Below are 21,284 nucleotides of genomic sequence, written 5' to 3' on the forward strand. Positions count from 1 at the left end.
GAGTCCGATCCGGAAGTACTGTTTTGTGAGTTTATAACAAAATAATACTATCGGTATCGGTATCCGCAGATACCTTATAACATTGTGCATTTAAGAGGTTAAACTTCCCTCCTTCGGCAGACAGAACGAAAAGATACATTGTATTCATTGTGTTTACTTAACTGGGAGACTAAGAGCCGGTCCACACTAGCGCGACTTGTCAGCCTGACAAGTCGCACTCCCTCGCGGTCCATTGACAGCTACAGGACCCGTTCTAATAGGAGCGACACAAGTCGCTCCAACTTAGAAAAAGGGTCCTGTACTACCTCGGGGCAAACTCGGAGCGACTTGCATAGACTTCCATTATGTGAAGTCCCTGCAAGTCGCTCTGAATTCGTGGTGCATGGTAATGCACAAGTCGCCCCCGAAGTAGTAAGGAGTCGTGTCGCCTCAGTGTGAACCGACTCTAAGTGTCCATTCACACTGGTACGACTTGTCAGGCGACTTGGTCAGCCTGACAAGTCGTGCACCATCGCTCCCATAGTGTAGTACAGGAGCCGTTCTAATAGGAGCTACACAAGTCGCTCCGACTTAGAAAAAGGGTCCTGTACTACTTTGGGGCGACCTGGAGGCAACTTGCATAGACATTCATGTTATGAAGTCCGTGCAAGTCGCGCCGAAGTCACGCTGCTTGCGACTTCACAGGTCGCCCCCGAAGTCGAAGCGACCTAATGTGAACAGGGGCTTGACAGGCATTTGCAGGAGGCTCTTTTTTTTTTTTTTTTCTTCTTTGACAGCCGTTCTCTGCTCCCTCACAGCTATATAAAGAGCAAAACCGGATCGGCCTGTGGTCTGTTAATTTTACCGATCCCCCAATCCAGCTATTATGGCCATATCGGCGCCAATATCCGATCCGAATATCGGATCGGTGCATCCCTACCTTAGATACTACTTTGATTGCTAAGTAAAAACTGTTCCATTCTTCACATTATCATCTAAGTATAATGCATATGTAAAATCTACAGTTCTGTTTGTAAAAGTATTAGTACTTGATATAAAATGGAATTCGGTGTTCGTTATCTTCAGCGGGACATTAATAGGTAATGAATAGGCACCGAGTGTTCTATTGTGACTTGGATGTGGACTATAAAAATTTGGGAACTGCTGCCTTGTGTTACAAATGAGTCTTACAGAGAGTTCAGATCTTACAATCGGCCCAACTGGGAATGTACAGAAGGATGCTGATAATTTGTACACAGTTCGTGTACTGCCTGTTGTGCTATTTACGGTGCAGTAGGTAGTACTTGTCACCTTTTTGGCTATAACTATATTGTACAGCAAAGTCACACTGCAGATCAGGCTGAAGGCAAACGGATTCACACATTCTATCATTGCTGGGAAAATGAGGAAATAGAATGTGAAGAGCAGGCTCACCTGAATGGTTTACTCGCCACTCATAAAAAAAATGTTACAGTCTATATTTACAGATATATAGTGCAGCTTGCTCCAGTAACATTGTGGAATATTTATGGATGTTTTCACCAATGAGATACGTCTGTTCTATTATCAGGTCCTTGTAAATCTCGGCTCTCTCTTCAATCAGAGTTGATGCTTCTGATAAGTAGATAATTATAGGCTGCAGGTACCCGTTAGTGAACTGAGTAAAGTCGATATATGGAGCGAAGTAAAGAGCCACCAACACCAAAACCAAAACCATAAGTGCCACAGCTCCAGCTCTAGCGGAGAGGGGAAACTTCAGATGAACTCGTTGAGGTTTGGCGGGTGTCTTCTGTGGTAGACCTAGTTTATCAACATCTATGAGTCTGATGCTATCCCACATGCTGGTATCAAAATTTTTCATACAAGAAACGGCAGCGATATCGGCAGGAGATGGCAAGGGAGCTTTAATACGCTGAACTTTTTCTCGAAACTCTTCCATTTTCTGAAGAAATAGAAATGGATCGGTGATGTTCTTAAAATCCTCAGCAATGTCGCAAGCCTTCTTCTTCTCATTTATAATGGAGTTCACCTTGTTGATCTCTGGATCATAAGCTTGCATGACTTCAAGTTTCATGGTTTCGAAATCTGAGAGGATTTCATTTTTCTTCTGCTCTAGCACATGCTGCAGCTTTTCAAAGTAAGCCTTCACTTTGTCGGAATCCTTTGCCAGCAGCTGAAGAGCTTCTCTCTTGCTGGTCTCCAATATATTCAAGTGGGATTGGATGTCTGTGTTTTGCCAGTTTTCAATCCCATGGCACAGGGTTTCCAAAGAACGCTTTTCCTGACTATAGGCATCATCAAAGGAAGAGAACACATGGTCTTTGTGCTCTCCACTGGTAGCACAGAAACCACAGATTAGTTTAAGGTCTGTGGAGCAGAAGATATTCAGGGGTTGTCCACTGTGATCCTTACATATTGGCATTGTTGGAGTGGCTTTAATCTTGTTATATTTCTCCACAATTCCTTTTAGCACATAGTTAACCTGATGACTGTTGCCACCCATTGTTGAAATTTCTTTACGACAGGTAGGACATTTAAAGTTAGAAGGTCTCCAAAGCATGGGCCTAGAATTGCCTTCAAGGACACCTTCTAAGCATTTTTTACAGAAGTTATGTGAGCAAGGTAAAACTCGAGGGTCCTCAAAGACACAGTGACAGATCGGGCACTTCAGCTCTTCCTCCAGAACATCCATTGTATTCTAAAGAAATCAAAAAAGAAAGTCAAAGATAACCTTCCAAGACAATGTGATCACTAAACTTTGCAAAGCACAGTAAAGCCTGGAACACACTATTATGCCTCATATACACGATCAGATAATCGGACGACTTATCGTTCGCATTTTGTTGCATAATACTAGTATCGAATCCAACAATGCGTGCTAAGCGTATTATTTTTGCTGTACGATTCTGGAAAAGCTTACTGGTTGCTTAGTTACGTATTGGATAGTGCAAAAAAAAAAAAAGAAGAAAACAATGGCAGCCAGGCTTTTTACGTGTTATTTTCGTGTTTCCGATCATGCATGGTCTTTGTCTATCAATTTTTAGCGAACACATAATGTACTGATTAAACGATTCTCATTCACTAGGCTATCGTACGACAAAAGTTTTCGTGTTTGTCCCTTCGGATTTTGTTGGACAAAATGTGGTGATCGGCTGCCGAAAGCTGTGTACTAACGATCAGATTATCATGCAATCAATTCAAAAGCAATTTTTTTTATACGATTATCTGATCGTGTGTGTACGAGGCATAAACGTTTATAGCAAAGTTAGTACAGCTTTCTCCCCGGCTGAGCTGTTGTGTTCTGACGGGGGGACGGCACCTGCGCCAGACCACTAAGATCAGCGCTCCCTGCCATTGGATGAGAGAGCCAATTGGGAGTCAGTTGGCTGCTGGGTTTTTTTTTTGAATCAGCAAATGCCCTCCGAAATCCAGCCTGTGTGTACCTGGCTTAACAGATCATATTGTACAGTTTCTTATATGGGTGCACAAAAAAATAATCTTGCTTATCAAACTAAGCTGACTTTAACAGGCTATACCATCAGTTAAAGTGGTTTTAAACCTCAGACATAAAATATGAACAAAGCATATCCTTCTTTAGGGTGTACTTGTCTCAATCCAGGGTACTAAGTGTGATTTCTGGCTTCTGTCCAGTCAGTGCCTCTGCTATATGCATGAGGCACTTCTGTTTTCCTGACACCATGAGAAAAAAGGTGATGCGGGAGACCTCCAGCACACAGCCTGTGATTGACAGCATCATCTCTGTTCCTGTGTGCAGGGGGGGTGTCCCTTCCCTCCAATCAGCTCTCCTCACTGAGCTCTGCAGTGTGTAATTTAAGCCCTCCGCCCCCTTTTTTCTGACAGCTCAAGCAAGCTTTATAAATTGTGGATTTGAACAGATGTAGAGAAGAGAAGACTGCAGATAAACAGGTACAACTTGCGAAGGAGGATTTGTTTCAAATCTGTGTATCACCTAAGACCAGTCACTTTCACTGGATATATGTGAGGGTTTGCGACCACTTTAATGGTAATGGTATATAAGCAAAATGCATTAAAAAACGCACAACATGCATTTCTGCGAGTGTCTATTGAAGCAAAAATGCACCATGTTGCGTTTACAAAAGTCCCTGACCCTTTCCAAAAACACAACAGCTGAAAAATGCATACATGTGAATATGTCTGATAGGAAACCATGTTAAATGGACTGTAGTGCTATTCTGCAATATGCATTCCTATCTTGCTGTCACCTACAGTATTTCATATCCAGACCCTGTTCATTAGACTTTATCTGCTCTTTTAATTGAATGCTGTTGTATTACACTGCCCTTAGTCTTAGTTTAGACTTGTGTCTAAGCCACCGAGCCATTGAAAAGTGATCTGTATTTAGATTGCTTTGTACAGTCATTTGACAGGTGTTGAGGAAGCAATGTGCTGCCTCCTCACCGCCTGTTTAACTCCACAAGTGCCGCACCATGTTTGCAGCACTGCCCACCGAATGTGACAGGCGCACTCATTTCTGTCCTGGGTATGAAGCAAAGCATCACAACATATGCATATGAACACCCCACCCGCTGCCTTTGCAGCTTAACCACTTGCCGGCCGCCCCACGCAGATTTACTGCGGCAGGGCGGCTCCACTGCGCATAATCACGTAGATCTACGTAATTATGTGCAAGCGGTCTTGGCGGCGTGTGTGCGCGCCATCAGAGCCGCGCTCTCGCTGTGATTAGACACAGCGGGAGTCAGAACACAGGAGGAGCGGGCTCGATCACCGTCGACCCCCTTCGATCTTCAGAGACACGGACAGGAGAGCTGCCTGCCTATGTAAACAAAGCAGGCGGCTCTTCTGTCAGACAGGCAGAGAAAGATTGTGTTAAAACACCGCCCCCACAGTTAGCAAGCACAAGTAGGCATACATTTAACCCCTTGATCACCCCCAGTATTAACCCCTTCCCTGCCAGTGTCAATTATACAGTAGTGCATATTATTTAGCACTGATTACTGTAGTAATGTAACTGGTCCCCAAAAAGTGTCAAAAATGTGAGTTAGGGGTCCGATCTGTCCACCGCAATGTCGCAGTCCTGTAAAAGAAAAAAAACGCTGATCGCCGCCATTACTAATAAAAAAATAAAATTAAAAAAAAGTCCAAAAATCTATTCTGTAGTTTGTAAACCCTATAACTTTTGCAAAACCAATTAAAATACGCTTTTTGGAATTCTTTTTTATCAAAAATATGTAGCAGAATACAAATTGGCCTAAACTTATCAAAAAATTTGATTTTTTTAAATTGGGAATGTTTTATAGCAGAAAGTAAAAAAATATTTATGGTTTATAGCGCAAAATCTAAAAACCGCAGAGGTGATCAAATACCACCAAAAGAAAGCTCTATTTGTGAGAAAAATTGGACATCAATTATATTTAGATACAGCGCCGCACGACCGCGCAATTGTTAAAGTAACGCAGTGCCGAATCACAAAAAATGGCCTGGTCATTAAGAGGGTAAAATCTTCCGGAGCTGAAGTGGTTAAAGGTGCGGATTGGGGGGGGAGGCGCTAAACACACAGCCTAAAGATGTTTTTAATGCCCCAGCCAAACCAGAAGTCTGTATTTTCATATTTTCAGACTGATATATTTTTGCTCTTTTGTACTAAAGTTTTTTTATGCAAGTGTAGCGGGGTTAAACATGCCTAAAGACACTGTTTGATATGTGGGAAGGAACTAGGCTCCCTCTAGTGGTAGCTGCATGGAATTTCCCGGGCTGTGACTTCCTTTTCACAAGATGAAGAAACTACATCTCCCAGGCTGCTTTGCAAGATCCAGGAACTAGGCTCCCTCTAGTGGTAGCTGCATGGAATTTCCCGGGCTGTGACTTCCTTTTCACAAGATGAAGAAACTACATCTCCCAGGCTGCTTTGCAAGATCCAGGGTGCACGGCTGCACCGCACGGCACTATGGGGGAGGTTATTTAAAGGAAGAGAGAAGCGCGCGAAGGGGGGGGGCCTTTCTGCGCTGGACTCTGAGGAACCAGCGAGCGAGAGTGAAGGACTGACACTGGATATTGGGCCAGAGCCTTTTAGCCTGGAGGGACGACGTGGAACCGTCCCATCTCAAGCACGAGGTACATTCCTGGAGGTCATACTGCTGTTTGCCGAGACCGGAAGTCATCCGCCAGAAGGACCCCGCGCGGCTGGCATATAGCCAAAGGACTGAGACCGCAGTGGAAGCGCGCGAAGGAGAAACTTCTGTTGGTGAGAGGGCACATGCCCAATAACTGACTTTATCTGCTGAAGAGACAGTTTTATCTACAGATAGCGGTAGCGCAGCAGGAGGTGATAAAACCCCGGGGTTTATCACCATACTCTCTCAGGAGACTCATAGACAAACAATAAGGTCTGTAAAGGAGTCGCCAGAGGCTTATCTCTCTCGCAGAAGTTATTGCTCAGTTACGCAGACACCCTGCGGTGACAACTAACAGCTCGTTGTTTTTTCTTTCTTGATCTTTATTCCTAATCTGGATTACAAATGAGCTCTATTCAATAACCTTGCTAGCGAAGATCAACAAGAAAGAAGAGAACTCTGGGGGAGGGACTCAGATAGGCCCACCTACCTGGTACTGTGTCTAGCCTTAATGCAGGAGGAGTGTGGGGGTATTCTTTTACCTTTTTAAAGCTGTTTTAAATAACCTTTTATGGACTTGTATTGTATTGTATTGTATCTCCCCTATTCAATTTGATACATAGTAAACTAAGTTTGGTTAATTACAATCTTGTGCGTTGTTCCATTGTGTCACCCAGAAGGACTACTATTCAAGAAGGTAACAAGGTATTGTTGCATAGTGAAGTATTGTATTCCAACCTGTGTATCTATTTGATAGTCCAGTCCTATTCTGGGTCAGTTGTGCCTGAGGAGGGATCGAGCCAATTTGATTGGGTTGTTAGGCAGGGTGTAGACCCAATAATATAATCAGCAGCTCCTGCGGGGGTGGTGCTACACGTGGGGGCTCGTCCGGGATTTCTACAGTCCTGCAATACAACCCTCTCAGCCATAGAATTCCCTCCCACGCAGAAATGGATCCTGTCGCTGCTGCTGAGTGGTGCAAGGAAGAGAATGTCATAGTGGAAAATGGCCTGGTGGTTGAAATCAAGGGAGAAGCCTGGACTGAAGAAAAGCTCCTCCCTGTTTTGAGGGCACTATCCACAGACAGGAAATTTTGGGTGATTGACATGAAAACTGACACCACTGTCCCACACACGTATGCACTGTGTGAGTGGAGGAAGGGGGTCCCTGATTATTTCAACGGAAACAGTGTAAAAACTACTGACCAAACAGAACTTTTCCTGATACATCCAGGAGTTCCTATTGCGGGTCCCTCATCCACCACCCCTGGGGTATCCAGCCAAGAAAAAGGTGTCCAAGAAGGGCATCCTGAGTCATCACCTTTGTCGACTTTTAGCTCAGAACTGTGTGCTGTTCTTGGGGAGATTGTGGCAAAATGTAGTAGGGACTCCTCGAGCTATTTGATGACTGGATATAGGAAGCTCCGGACATTCTCTGGGAAACAGCCTGTGCCTTCAGCAGAAGATGGGTTCGAAGAGTGGTTAGATACCGCCACTCAGGCTTTGGAGGAATGGGAGGTACCAGAACAGCACAAGAAGCAGAGAATCACAGAGAGTTTAAGGGGACCTGCATTAGAGGCTGTACGTAATCTAAAGCTTAGCAAGAAGAACTGCACTGCACAGGATTATTTGGACATTCTGCAAGATGTGTTTGGTCGGACGGAGAACGCGGCTGAACTTCTCTACCAGTTGGACCACTGTTATCAAGAAGAGGGGGAGAAGTTGTCCGAATTCATTAAACGTCTGGATAGGATTATCCACCAGATTCTGCTAAAGAAAGGAATAGACCACCGGAAAATAGATGAGACTCGTGCACGACAGGTTCTGAAAGGGGCTCAACCTTTAGATCCCATTGCCATACTGTTACGAACTCGTCGAGATGGCGGCATTCTAGAATACCCCGATCTGATTCGAATGGTCAGAGAGGAAGAGGTTATGTTGGACAACAAGAAGAAAAGTCGGCAGTTTGACTCAACTGCCCGGGTTGGAGTGATAAGTGTGGAAGAGGGTGACTCTCAAGTTGAACTCCTAAAGACCCAAGTGTCTCAGTTGATAGAAATGGTGTCCATCCTGATTGGTCAGGTATCCACTCTACCCAAGGGGAGTATATCGGAGAGGCCAGATGAACCTGTTAGTCTCAGCACAGATCCAGAGCCACGGCCTGCAAGATTGTTAACTTGTTTCAACTGCGGGGGAGTTGGGCATGTTAGAAGGGTATGTCCCAGCTCAGGAAATGCTGCCGCGAAACCTCGCGAGCCAGCGGGAAACTTCAGAGGACACCGGTGAAGGAGTCAACCGGGTGTCCGCCAGTCTTAAGGGACTCCAGAAGTGGTGCAGGATCAGGGAAACTGAGTCAGGGGGTCAGACCCAAATATAATACCCCCAGTTCTAGACTCCGGGTTACTGAGGGAAGGAAAGTCAATGCACACCGGGTTCAGCGGGGGCCCAGATCAAGGAAGAAAAAGGAGAAGAGGGCCAGGGTACAGAGAACTGAATCAGACAACCAGGCTACATCAAGAGAATTCCCAACTAACTTGGTCGGGCCCTCCCCAGTGGTCTCGGTTCAGGTGGAAGGAATTTACACAAGAGCCCTCCTTGACACAGGGGCCCAGGTGACTCTTTTGTATAGAGACTTCTATGATAAATATCTTACCCATCTACCTTTGCAGAAGTTGGAAGATCTGGAGATATGGGGTATTGGGACCCAAAGTTTTCCCTATGACGGGTATCTGCCAATCAAGTTGACCTTTGATCCATCAGTGGCTGGTGAAGCGGAAACCTTCGACACCTTAGCGGTGGTCTGTCCTCGTCCACCAGGGGCCAACAAAAGCTCTCTCATCGTAGGAACAAACACTGACCTGGTAAGGCGCCTTCTGATACAACTGGTCCAGGGACAAGATGCTCAGGCGCCAAGGATCCATCCCATGCTACGGCAGGCCTACCAACGATTAGTGTTGGAGCAAGAGACCCCCGCAGAAGGAGTTGGACGACTCTGGAAGCTGGATAGAGCAGAAAAGGTCTTACAGCCAGGAGAGGTGGCCTGTTTTAAGGCTTCTGTCAAACTCACATGGCAACAGCCGGGTCCCTTCATTATCTTTGAATCAGGTCAAAAGGAGAGACAGAGAGGGATAGAAGTGATCCCTGAGGTGATCCCTTTGAAGGTGTTACAGGAAAACCGTGGAAGGGTTTTAGTGAGTGTCAGAAACACCTCTATTACACCAGTGAAGGTACCGGCCAGAGTGCTCCTGGGCCAAGTCAACCCGGCTACCCCAGTTGCCCCCATTGATTTCAAAGAAAAGGAACAGGGTGAAGCGGTTATAGAGGAGCTTTGCTCTGGAAACGCTGCCCTCCCGCCGGAATGGGTGAAGAGGGCCAAGGCACAACTTGCTCGATGTAGGGAAATATTCTCTAAGGACGAGTTTGACGTGGGATGTGCCAGGAGCGCCACTCATAAGATCCGCCTGAGTGAGGACAAGCCTTTCAGGGAGAGAGTCCGGCGAGTCCCCTTAGGTGACTTAGAAGATCTACGTCAACAGCTGGCAGAGCTCAAAAAGATCGGGATTATCCGAGAATCCAGGAGCCCGTATGCTTCCCCGATAGTGGTAGTCCGGAAGAAAAATGGATCTTTGAGGCTTTGTATCGACTACCGAACGCTGAACAGAAGAACCATCCCAGACCAGTATACCACTCCTCGAATCGAAGATGCCCTACAGAGTCTGTCAGGGGCGAAGTGGTTCAGTGTGATGGACTTAAAGAGTGGGTATTATCAGATCCCCATGCACCCTGAAGATCGGGAGAAAACAGCCTTCATCACCCCTGTGGGGTTCTTTGAGTTCAATCGCATGCCTCAGGGGTTGTCCGGGGCCCCTGCTACCTTCCAAAGGCTGATGGAGAGGACCGTTGGAGATATGAATTTGATAGAGGTACTGGTATACTTGGATGATGTTATCGTGTTTGGCAGAACTTTAGAAGAACATGAGGAGAGGTTGGAAAAGGTCTTGAAGAGGCTACATGAAGAAGGTCTGAAACTTTCTCCTGAGAAGTGCCAATTCTATCAGTCCTCGGTCCATTACCTGGGCCATATCGTGTCTGAAGAAGGGGTGGCCACTGACCCGGACAAGCTGGATGCTGTTGCTTCCTGGCCGAGACCCACAAATGTGACCGAACTCCGGTCATTCTTGGGCTTTTGCTCCTATTACAGGAGGTTTGTGGAGGGGTTCGCCCAGATTGCCCGACCCCTAAATGAGCTCCTGAAGAATGAAGAAGATGATGTCCCTGAGTTGGTAAAGCCGGCGAAGTCCACCATAGGCCCCCGGAAGGCTAAGGAATCCATCCAGGATCAGTGGACCCCGGAATGCGAAGGGGCCTTTGTCCAGCTGAAGGAAACCCTAACCACTGCCCCTGTGTTGGCCTATGCGGACCCCACAAAACCATATGAACTGCATGTTGATGCCAGCCGAGATGGGCTGGGGGGGGTACTTTATCAGGAGCATGAGGGTCATCTGCGACCTGTTGCCTATGTGAGCAGAAGCCTACTGCCTGCTGAAAGGAATTATCCTACTCACAAACTTGAATTCTTGGCCTTGAAGTGGGCAGTGGTTGACAAATTGAAAGACTACCTGTACGGAGCTGAATTCATTGTCAAGACAGATAATAATCCCCTCACCTATCTGTTGACTACGGCCAAGCTGGATGCAACAGGACATCGATGGTTGGCTGCCCTCTCTAGCTTCAATTTTAGCCTGAAGTATCGGCCAGGAATCGGAAATAGGGATGCAGATGCCCTATCCAGAAGGTTGCATGTTCCACAGGAACCTGCGGAAGAATGGACTCATTTGGCTCCAGAAGGGGTGCGTGCCCTATATCAGGGAACTGAATTTCGATCCCGAGGAGGGTCAAGAGCAGAAGAGATTGGGGTTTCGGCTATCGGAGTACCCAAATGCTACTGCCAGGTGACCCAAGTTGAAGGGGAGGGTTTGCCCCGGCTGTCCAAAAGGGACTTGCGGAAGGAGCAGTTGGAAGACCCTTTGGGAAAACTTCTCTTGGAAGCCCTGGAGATCCAGAGCCCTAAGTTGCTTCTAACTGACTCCCCTCAGGGGGCCCGTCTGTTGCATAGAGAGTGGACCCGGTTACAGATCAGAGAAGGAGTGGCCTACCGGAGAGGTCCATCTGAAGATCTGGAGGAGAAGTGGCAACTGTTCTTACCAGCTAAGTACAGAGAGGGAGTTCTGGCCGCTCTTCATGATAATCATGGCCATCTGGGGCCCGAAAGAACCTTTCAGCTTGTCAGGGACAGGTTCTACTGGCCTTGTATGAGGGCCGAAGTTGAAGGATACTGTCATTCTTGTGTCCGGTGTATACAGAGGAAGACTCTGCCACGTCAAGCAGCCCCAATGGGCCATCTACAAAGTCAGGGACCCATGGAGCTGGTGTGCATTGATTTCCTTTGCTTAGAGCCTGATCTGAGTGGCCAGGGGAATGTCCTTGTGGTAACAGACCATTTTACCAGATATGCTCAAGCATTCCCAACAAGGGATCAGAAGGCCTCAACGGTAGCCAAAGTCCTTGTAGAGAAGTTCTTTGTACATTATGGGTTACCACAACGCCTCCATTCTGATCAGGGAAGGGACTTTGAAAGCAGACTGATCAAGAGACTGTTAGATATGTTAGGCATTTAAAAGACTAGAACCACTCCCTACCATCCACAGGGGGATGCCCAGCCTGAACGATTTAACAGGACTCTTTTGGATATGTTGGGGACTTTGAGCTCAGAGAAGAAACAGCATTGGGGCAAGCACGTAGCTGCCATTGTGCATGCCTACAACAGCACTGTCAGTGATGCTACTGGATATTCCCCTTATCGGCTGATGTTTGGAAGGGAGGCTCGGTTGCCAGTGGATTTGGCCTTTGGCATTTCGCCTGATCATACCTCTTCAGCATCGCATAGAGGATATGTGGACCGACTGCGGAAGAGTCTGAAAGCGGCCTATGACAAGGCTCAGGCCACATCTGATCAACGTGGACTGCGGAATAAAAAAAATTTCGACCTAAAAGTTCGGATCCATGACCTGCAACCAGGGGACAGGGTTTTGTTGAGAAACTTGGGTGTCCCGGGAAAACACAAGTTGGCAGACCGCTGGAAGTCCCAACCTTATGTTATCTGCAAGCAACTGCCAAACCTTCCTGTGTACCAAATTCGGCCTGAAGGAAGTGTGGGTCCATTGAAGGCTTGGCATCGGAACCATTTGCTGCCTCTCTCTGAAGCGGTTCGTATGCCCCCTGTGGAAGACTTGTCAGAGGCCCCTTCGACTTCTCGCCGGTCCAGACCAGTTACCAGATCTCAGACGACGCTCCCAGATGAGGGAGAGGGAAGTTCTCCATCTGAAGATTTGGAAGATGAAGAGGAGGTACCCGACTGGTTGTGGTCATCTCAGTTGCCAGAACCCACACCTGCCTCCCTGTCTTCATCTGACTTGGCTGATAGAGGAGCCCTTCGGGCAGAAGCCCCTGAATTCATACCCTTTCATATGCTTCCAGAAGAAGCAGCTGAGGATGAAGGTTCTGAGGAGGAGGTTGCACCCTTCTCTGAAGAAGAACTGACCTCTCTTGAACCATCAGGTTCCTCTGTGTTGGAACATGAGGAGGGGGACATTGAAGAATCCTCAGAAGTGCCTGATCCTAGCACCTCTGAGAGCATGCCTCCACGGGAACAGAGGGAAAGGAGAGTCATTCACCCACCTAAGAGACTGACCTATGATCAATTGGGTGAATGTTCGGAAGAAGCTGTTTTTACCTCCAAAAGATCTCCTGACCAGCCTAGTTCCTCCACTGTAGATTTGGTGGGGGACAACCCTAGCTCACCCCCAGGCACAACTGTACAAGCCACCCAAGTTTTGGGGGGTCTGTGAGAGATCATGAGAACAAAGTATTGAAGTAGAAAACGTTTGCATTTAAGTTTGTACATAAGGATATTGGGTTTGGCCATTATAATAAGCACAGTTTTTGATGTTCACAATTTGGTTTACTTTGTGAGTTAATGTTTGCGCACATTTTGTTGCTCTGACCTCACTATATGTTTTTTTCTCTTTCTCACCTTTTGATGTTTTTTTTTCAACACAAACTTTAAGATGTAAGTGTTTAAGAAATTGCAAAGGCACATGTGCTTTTTAAAGGAGCACTATATAAAAGCACTAGAAATCAGCACTATATTAACACTGTAGAAATCACTTATTTGTTTATTAATTGCACTTTATCGTTTTACTGTTGCACTGCTATTAGAATACAAAATTGGATGTATTCAGATTGACTTATTTCAGCAAAATGTTAATGTTTTTGTTGTATAATGCCAACCTATGCACTAGGGTACATACTGTTGACCTCTTTGGGGACCAAAGTTTCTCAAGTGGGGGGAGTGTGTAGCGGGGTTAAACATGCCTAAAGACACTGTTTGATATGTGGGAAGGAACTAGGCTCCCTCTAGTGGTAGCTGCATGGAATTTCCCGGGCTGTGACTTCCTTTTCACAAGATGAAGAAACTACATCTCCCAGGCTGCTTTGCAAGATCCAGGAACTAGGCTCCCTCTAGTGGTAGCTGCATGGAATTTCCCGGGCTGTGACTTCCTTTTCACAAGATGAAGAAACTACATCTCCCAGGCTGCTTTGCAAGATCCAGGGTGCACGGCTGCACCGCACGGCACTATGGGGGAGGTTATTTAAAGGAAGAGAGAAGCGCGCGAAGGGGGGGGGCCTTTCTGCGCTGGACTCTGAGGAACCAGCGAGCGAGAGTGAAGGACTGACACTGGATATTGGGCCAGAGCCTTTTAGCCTGGAGGGACGACGTGGAACCGTCCCATCTCAAGCACGAGGTACATTCCTGGAGGTCATACTGCTGTTTGCCGAGACCGGAAGTCATCCGCCAGAAGGACCCCGCGCGGCTGGCATATAGCCAAAGGACTGAGACCGCAGTGGAAGCGCGCGAAGGAGAAACTTCTGTTGGTGAGAGGGCACATGCCCAATAACTGACTTTATCTGCTGAAGAGACAGTTTTATCTACAGATAGCGGTAGCGCAGCAGGAGGTGATAAAACCCCGGGGTTTATCACCATACTCTCTCAGGAGACTCATAGACAAACAATAAGGTCTGTAAAGGAGTCGCCAGAGGCTTATCTCTCTCGCAGAAGTTATTGCTCAGTTACGCAGACACCCTGCGGTGACAACTAACAGCTCGTTGTTTTTTCTTTCTTGATCTTTATTCCTAATCTGGATTACAAATGAGCTCTATTCAATAACCTTGCTAGCGAAGATCAACAAGAAAGAAGAGAACTCTGGGGGAGGGACTCAGATAGGCCCACCTACCTGGTACTGTGTCTAGCCTTAATGCAGGAGGAGTGTGGGGGTATTCTTTTACCTTTTTAAAGCTGTTTTAAATAACCTTTTATGGACTTGTATTGTATTGTATTGTATCTCCCCTATTCAATTTGATACATAGTAAACTAAGTTTGGTTAATTACAATCTTGTGCGTTGTTCCATTGTGTCACCCAGAAGGACTACTATTCAAGAAGGTAACAAGGTATTGTTGCATAGTGAAGTATTGTATTCCAACCTGTGTATCTATTTGATAGTCCAGTCCTATTCTGGGTCAGTTGTGCCTGAGGAGGGATCGAGCCAATTTGATTGGGTTGTTAGGCAGGGTGTAGACCCAATAATATAATCAGCAGCTCCTGCGGGGGTGGTGCTACACAAGCATTCTCAGGCTTTATTATAACCATGTATATAAGCATAAGCGTGTGAAGAGCCGTGTCTACCTGCGTGGGGATGCACAGGTGTTCCATGCATCACTGTGCGCATTGCGTTCAGGGCTGTGCACACCTATGGATATCACATTGTGGAGCAGCAGCTCTGTCCATGCAGATTCTGCATTCAAATTGACAATGGAGACTTCCTGCACAAAACACCTGTGCATCCCTGTGCGGGTAATAATGAAGGCTCCTTGACCCCATCCTCTAGGGAAGGGGAGCCTTGACTGCTGGAAGCTTGGCAGCTACGTAGGCGTGTTATAAACAGGGAGTTTAACCACTTCTGGACCGGAAGATTTTCCCCCTTAATGACCAGGCCATATTTTGCAATTCGGCAGTGCCCTATTTTAACGGACAATTGCGCGGTCATGCGACGGTGTACCCAAATAAAATTGATGTCCTTTTTCCCTCACAAATAGAGCTTTCTTTTGGGGGTATTTGATCACCTGTGCGATTTTTATTTTTTGCGCTATAAACAAAAAAAGAGCGACAATTCTGAAAAAAAAAAACATTATTTTTCACTTTCTGCTATATGACATTCCCCAAAAAAAAAATTGTAAAATCAAAATTTTTTAACATTTGGGCCAATTTGTTTTCTGCTACATATTTTTGGTAAAAAAAAAAAAAAAAAATCGCAATAAGCATATTTTGATTGGTTTTCGCATAAGTTATCGTGGCTACTAATTACGGGAAAGATTACGGGAAAGAGTATGTCATTTTTATTGTTTTTTTTTTTTTTCTTACTAGTAATGGTGGTGATCTGCGATTTTTAGCGGGTCTGCGACATTGCGGCGGACAGATCGGACCCCTAACTGACATTTTTGACACTTTTGGGGAGACCAGTGACATTGTTACAGTAATCAGTGCTAACAATATGCACTGTTACTGGAATAATGACACTGGCAGGGAAGGGGTTAACATTGTGGGTGATCAATGGGTTAAAATGTGAGCCTAGGGGAGTGATTCCAACTGTGGGGGGGAGGTGTGTGAAAGGATCATAGAGACATGTGTTCCTATATAGAAGGATCACAGAGTCTCTGTGAACATTCCAGAGACAAGAACGGTCAGCTGTGTTTACAACAGCTGACCGTTCTTCTCTCTCAGCGGGGAGCGATCGCGGGTGTCAGGCAGCAATCGGAGCCGCCTGCCCAATGCATCGGCTCCCCCGCTGCCAAGTGGGGTGGGAGCGTGCTGCCACCAGCGCACACTAGCACCCTAGCTACAGGCACGCGTCCGACGTAGGTCTACGTCGGTTTGCGCAGGAGGGCCCCCCTGCCGCAGTAAAAAGGCGGCGGGCGGTCCGGAAGAGGTTAAGTGTATTCGTTGGGATTGGCCACTAAGGCTCGAGGTGATGGGGGTGGAGCCTGAACTCTAGAAAAGGGGCTATGCCAGGGCACGTCCCACCACTCTGAGGAGATACTGACGTCACAAGAGTTGCCCACCCGCTCGTTGCGAATTTGTCACAACTTTATTGACGGTTTTACCTTGCCAACGATGGATATTCCTTTATGGGCCATGCCCTCAAGTTTAATGCCTGTCTACAGTTCCGTACAGGGCACAACACATCACTACCCGAGCAGTCCTGTGTGTTCTTTTTTAATTTGTTGACAGCTGAATTTTTAAAAACAGATACCAGGCTATTTTATGCATCTGTCATAGAGCCACACAAAACAATATGAGGATTAGGGTGGGGATAGAAACACCCTATTGCCTGCAGGGCTTCTGGCAAAGATTAAAAAAAAAGTTCCTACAGAGAACTTCCTATGAGAGAATGAAAACATTGCGCCCCTAAGCCAGCCATAGGCTGTTCAAATCTCGGCCAGTTCAGCAGGAACCGGCCGAGACTCAAACCATGTATGGGCAAGCTGAATGTACCAATCGATCAACTTGGGTACAACCAGCCTGCTAGAGTCTACATGCAATTTTTGCTAGCAGCTGTTATAGCAGCTATCAATAATCACTGTGTTTTCTGGGGTGCGATTTGAGCCATTGATTTCTATGGCTCAAATCACACCGCATTTGCACTAAACTTGTGCAGGACCCTTTTTTTGTGTCTGCACCAGAATCGGATGACATGGGTGTTCACACCCATGTGACCTGATTCTGCAAATTGTATTGCGTTTGGCAAACCGATTGCGGGGTGTTACTTAACATACACTCCGCAATCAGTTTGCGTGAACAGGTTGTGATTTTGAAGCGTTTCTGAATTTGCTGTGAATTCGCACTGCATCTAGTGTGAACTGAGCCTCAGCTGAAAAAAAAACCCCCATACACTGTTAGAAATTTTGTTAGGCTCCGTTTCCACTGCTGCGGCTACAGAGTCGTGCTACTTCTAGCGCGACTCTGTAGTGTTACTTGTTCGCGGCTTTCAGTGAGACTTGTCCCTCATTATAGAAGGAAGTCGCATTGAAGTCAGCCCAAAAGTAGTGCACGAACTCAAGTCGCGGCAGTGAGAACGGGCCAAATAGAAATGAATGACTTTTGACTTGCTGTGCGACTTGACATGTGTCAAGTCGCACAGCAAGTCGCAACAGTGGAAACGGATACTAAAGCCCCGTACACACGTACCGATTGTCGGCTGAACGATCGGCCGTCTTTTGTCCAGGGCTGTCGTGTCTGTTGAAAACTGCAAAAGACTGCACACTAATTTTGTCGGCCAACAACAGCCGACTGCAGAAGTGATGTCATGTGATGGTTAACTTTCCTGGTCTTTTTTCTTTTCTGAGCATGCCCAGTCTAGCTAATCTGCTGTCTGTCGGCCGAATTCTGTACTGACTGGCGAACAATAGGCCATTCTGGTGTTGGCCAACAAAAATTTTAATGCCTGCACGACAGATTCTGTTCGGCCGAAAATGCGCTGTCGGCTGTCGGAAGCATCAGACCCTAGAGGATGGGGTCAAGGAGCCTTCATTATTACCCGCACAGGGATGCACAGGTGTTTTGTGCAGGAAGTCTCCATTGTCAGTTTGAATGCAGAATCTGCATGGACAGAGCTGCTGCTCCACAATGTGATATCCATAGGTGTGCACAGCCCTGAACGCAATGCGCACAGTGATGCATGGAACACCTGTGCATCCCCACGCAGGTAGACACGGCTCTTCACACGCTTATGCTTATATACATGGTTATAATAAAGCCTGAGAATGCTTGCATAAAAAAACTTTAGTACAAAAGAGCAAAAATATATCAGTCTGAAAATATGAAAATACAGACTCTTATGTAGACTTCTGGTTTGGCTGGGGCATTAAAAACATCTTTAGGCTGTGTGTTTAGCGCCTCCCCCCCCAATCCGCACCTTTAACCACTTCAGCTCCGGAAGATTTTACCCTCTTAATGACCAGGCCATTTTTTGTGATTCGGCACTGCGTTACTTTAACAATTGCGCGGTCGTGCGGCGCTGTATCTAAATATAATTGATGTCCAATTTTTCTCACAAATAGAGCTTTCTTTTGGTGGTATTTGATCACCTCTGCGGTTTTTAGATTTTGCGCTATAAACCATAAATATTTTTTTACTTTCTGCTATAAAACATTCCCAATTTAAAAAAATCAAATTTTTTGATAAGTTTAGGCCAATTTGTATTCTGCTACGTATTTTTGATAAAAAAGAATTCCAAAAAGCGTATTTTAATTGGTTTTGCAAAAGTTATAGGGTTTACAAACTACAGAATAGATTTTTGGACTTTTTTTTAATTTTATTTTTTTATTAGTAATGGCGGCGATCAGCGTTTTTTTTCTTTTACAGGACTGCGACATTGCGGTGGACAGATCGGACCCCTAACTCACATTTTTGACACTTTTTGGGGACCAGTTACATTACTACAGTAATCAGTGCTAAATAATATGAACTACTGTATAATTGACACTGGCAGGGAAGGGGTTAATACTGGGGGTGATCAAGGGGTTAAATGTATGCCTACTTGTGCTTGCTAACTGTGGGGGCGGTGTTTCAACACGATCTTTCTCTGCCTGTCTGACAGAAGAGCCGCCTGCTTTGTTTACATAGGCAGGCAGCTCTCCTGTCCGTGTCTCTGAAGATCGAAGGGGGTCGACGGTGATCGAGCCCGCTCCTCCTGTGTTCTGACTCCCGCTGTGTCTAATCACAGCGAGAGCGCGGCTCTGATGGCGCGCACACACGCCGCCGAGACCGCATGCACATAATTACGTAGATCTACGTGATTATGCGCAGCGGAGCCGCCCTGCCGCAGTAAATCTGCGTGGGGCGGCCGGCAAGTGGTTAAGCTGCAAAGGCAGCGGGTGGGGTGTTCATATGCATATGTTGTGATGCTTTGCTTCATACCCAGGGCAGAAATTAGTGCGCCTGTCACATTCGGTGGGCAGTGCTGCAAACATGGTGCGGCACTTGTGGAGTTAAACAGGCGGTGAGGAGGCAGCACATTGCTTCCTCAACACCTGTCAAATGCCTGTACAAAGCAATCTAAATGCAGATCACTTTTCAATGGCTCGGTGGCTTAGACACAAGTCTAAACTAAGACTAAGGGCAGTGTAATACAACAGCATTCAATTAAAAGAGCAGATAAAGTCTAATGAACAGGGTCTGGATATGAAATACTGTAGGTGACAGCAAGATAGGAATGCATATTGCAGAATAGCACTACAGTCCATTTAACATGGTTTCCTATCAGACATATTCACATCTTTGCATTTTTCAACTGTTGTGTTTTTGGAAAGGGTCAGGGACTTTTGTAAACGCAACATGGTGCATTTTTGGTTCTATAGACACGCGGCGGAAATGCATGTTGTGCGTTTTTTAATGCATTTTGCGTATTTACCATTACCATTAAAGTGGTCGCAAACCCTCACATATATCCAGTGAAAGTGACTGGTCTTTGGTGATACACAGATTTGAAACAAATCCTCCTTCGTAAGTTGTACCTGTTTATCTGCAGTCTTTTTAATGCCTGCACGACAGATTCTGTTCGGCCGAAAATGCGCTTTCGGCTGTCGGAAGCATCAGACTAACAAGCCTACAATCGGCCGATCGGTCGTCGGCCGAATATTTACGGCCGACAATCGGTACGTGTGTACGGGGCTTTAGTGTTAATCTCTTGCGCTAGTATAAATTAAAAATATTATAGTGTTAGTATGCGACAATTAGTGATAATTAATAAAGAATTGCTGCAACTTATAATAAAATACAATCACCAAATCAGTGTAATAAATCAAAGAATTCTACACAAAAATGCGCATTAAATTAAAACTGATACAGTACATGCGTATAACAAAATCTGAAACCAATATATCATAAACAAGCAAATATAAATATGTGCAAAATTTGCATGTAAGCAAAATCAAAATAGTGAATAATTATATTTTCACCATGTGTTTTACTATATTTTTTCACTATTTTGATTTTGTTTACATGCGAGCTTCGCACATATTTATATTTGATTGTTTATGATGATATATCGGTATCAGATTTTGCTATACACATGTATCAGTTTTAATTTAATGCGCAACTTGGTGTAGGATTCTTTGATTTATTACACTGATTTGGTGACTGTTAAAAATGTGTTTGTTTGAGATAAAAGTTTCCATCCTGCACCGTTTGATACAGTCAAAAACAAATGTTGATTTCACCCCACTAATTATTAAAAAATGAAATAAGCATTCCTAAAATGAACATTTTCAACCACAATTCTCCAAGTGTATGGCCAGCTAAATCTCCTCCAGTTTGCTGCTGTCTATGGCAGGCTGGGTGCATTGTATATTATAGAAATAATAAAACGTATTTTTAATTAGAACTCACCGCAGTCATTGGGAAGCCGATGTCTAGCACAGATCCTGTGTTCCCACGTGTAAAGATTCCTTATCATTCCATAGGGAAGTTGTGTTGTCCATGGATTTACTACAAAGAGCTCCTCACTGCTGTGATCATGGTGCTGTGTTGTAGAATATTAATCATCAATGTCTTTCAGGAGAAGGAGATCTGGCCCCAGGGGAGTTATAGAAAGCTCAGGCAGCCCTGGCCTGCTGTAACCTACACACACCATTCATGCTTTTACTATAGGCAGACCACAGCAGGATCTGAAAGATGCTTGCTGGGATCTGACATCATCACGCCACCCATATATGAGCAAGGCATGATGGGAAGTGTAGGCTCTTTTGCAGTGCTGTACGACTCTGGAAATGCTTTAGGGCTTGTTCACAGCATGTCAGCGGAGCTACATTCATCTATATGGATTGATGCAAAGGCACAGATGGCAAATGTTTCCTTTGTGCCCTGTTCACATCATAACGCTGCTTTGAGGCAGGTTGCAGTACGTTGCATTTCTACGCTCCGCACTTCACAGCATGCCGCATGTTGCAGCGCACTATGGTGCAATATGAATAGATGGAAAAGGTGCGCTGCTATAATTATATGATGTGAATTGCTGC

General features: G+C 45.7%; 1 protein-coding gene across 1 annotated transcript; it reads right to left on the minus strand.

Moving 5' to 3' along the window:
- Positions 1 to 1,377: 1,377 nt before the first annotated feature.
- Positions 1,378 to 20,913, minus strand: TRIM13 (tripartite motif containing 13). The gene is made up of 2 exons (XM_082248570.1): positions 20,656 to 20,913; positions 1,378 to 2,677 (listed from the first exon to the last, which is right to left on the minus strand). The coding sequence occupies exons 1-2, from the start codon at positions 20,662 to 20,664 to the stop codon at positions 1,448 to 1,450; spliced, it is 1,239 nt and encodes a 412-aa protein (XP_082104696.1). The 5' UTR covers positions 20,665 to 20,913; the 3' UTR covers positions 1,378 to 1,447.
- Positions 20,914 to 21,284: the final 371 nt, after the last annotated feature.

Source organism: Pelophylax lessonae, assembly GCF_965119305.1.
Source record: "Pelophylax lessonae genome assembly, chromosome: 2".
Taxonomy (NCBI): Eukaryota; Metazoa; Chordata; class Amphibia; order Anura; family Ranidae; genus Pelophylax; species Pelophylax lessonae.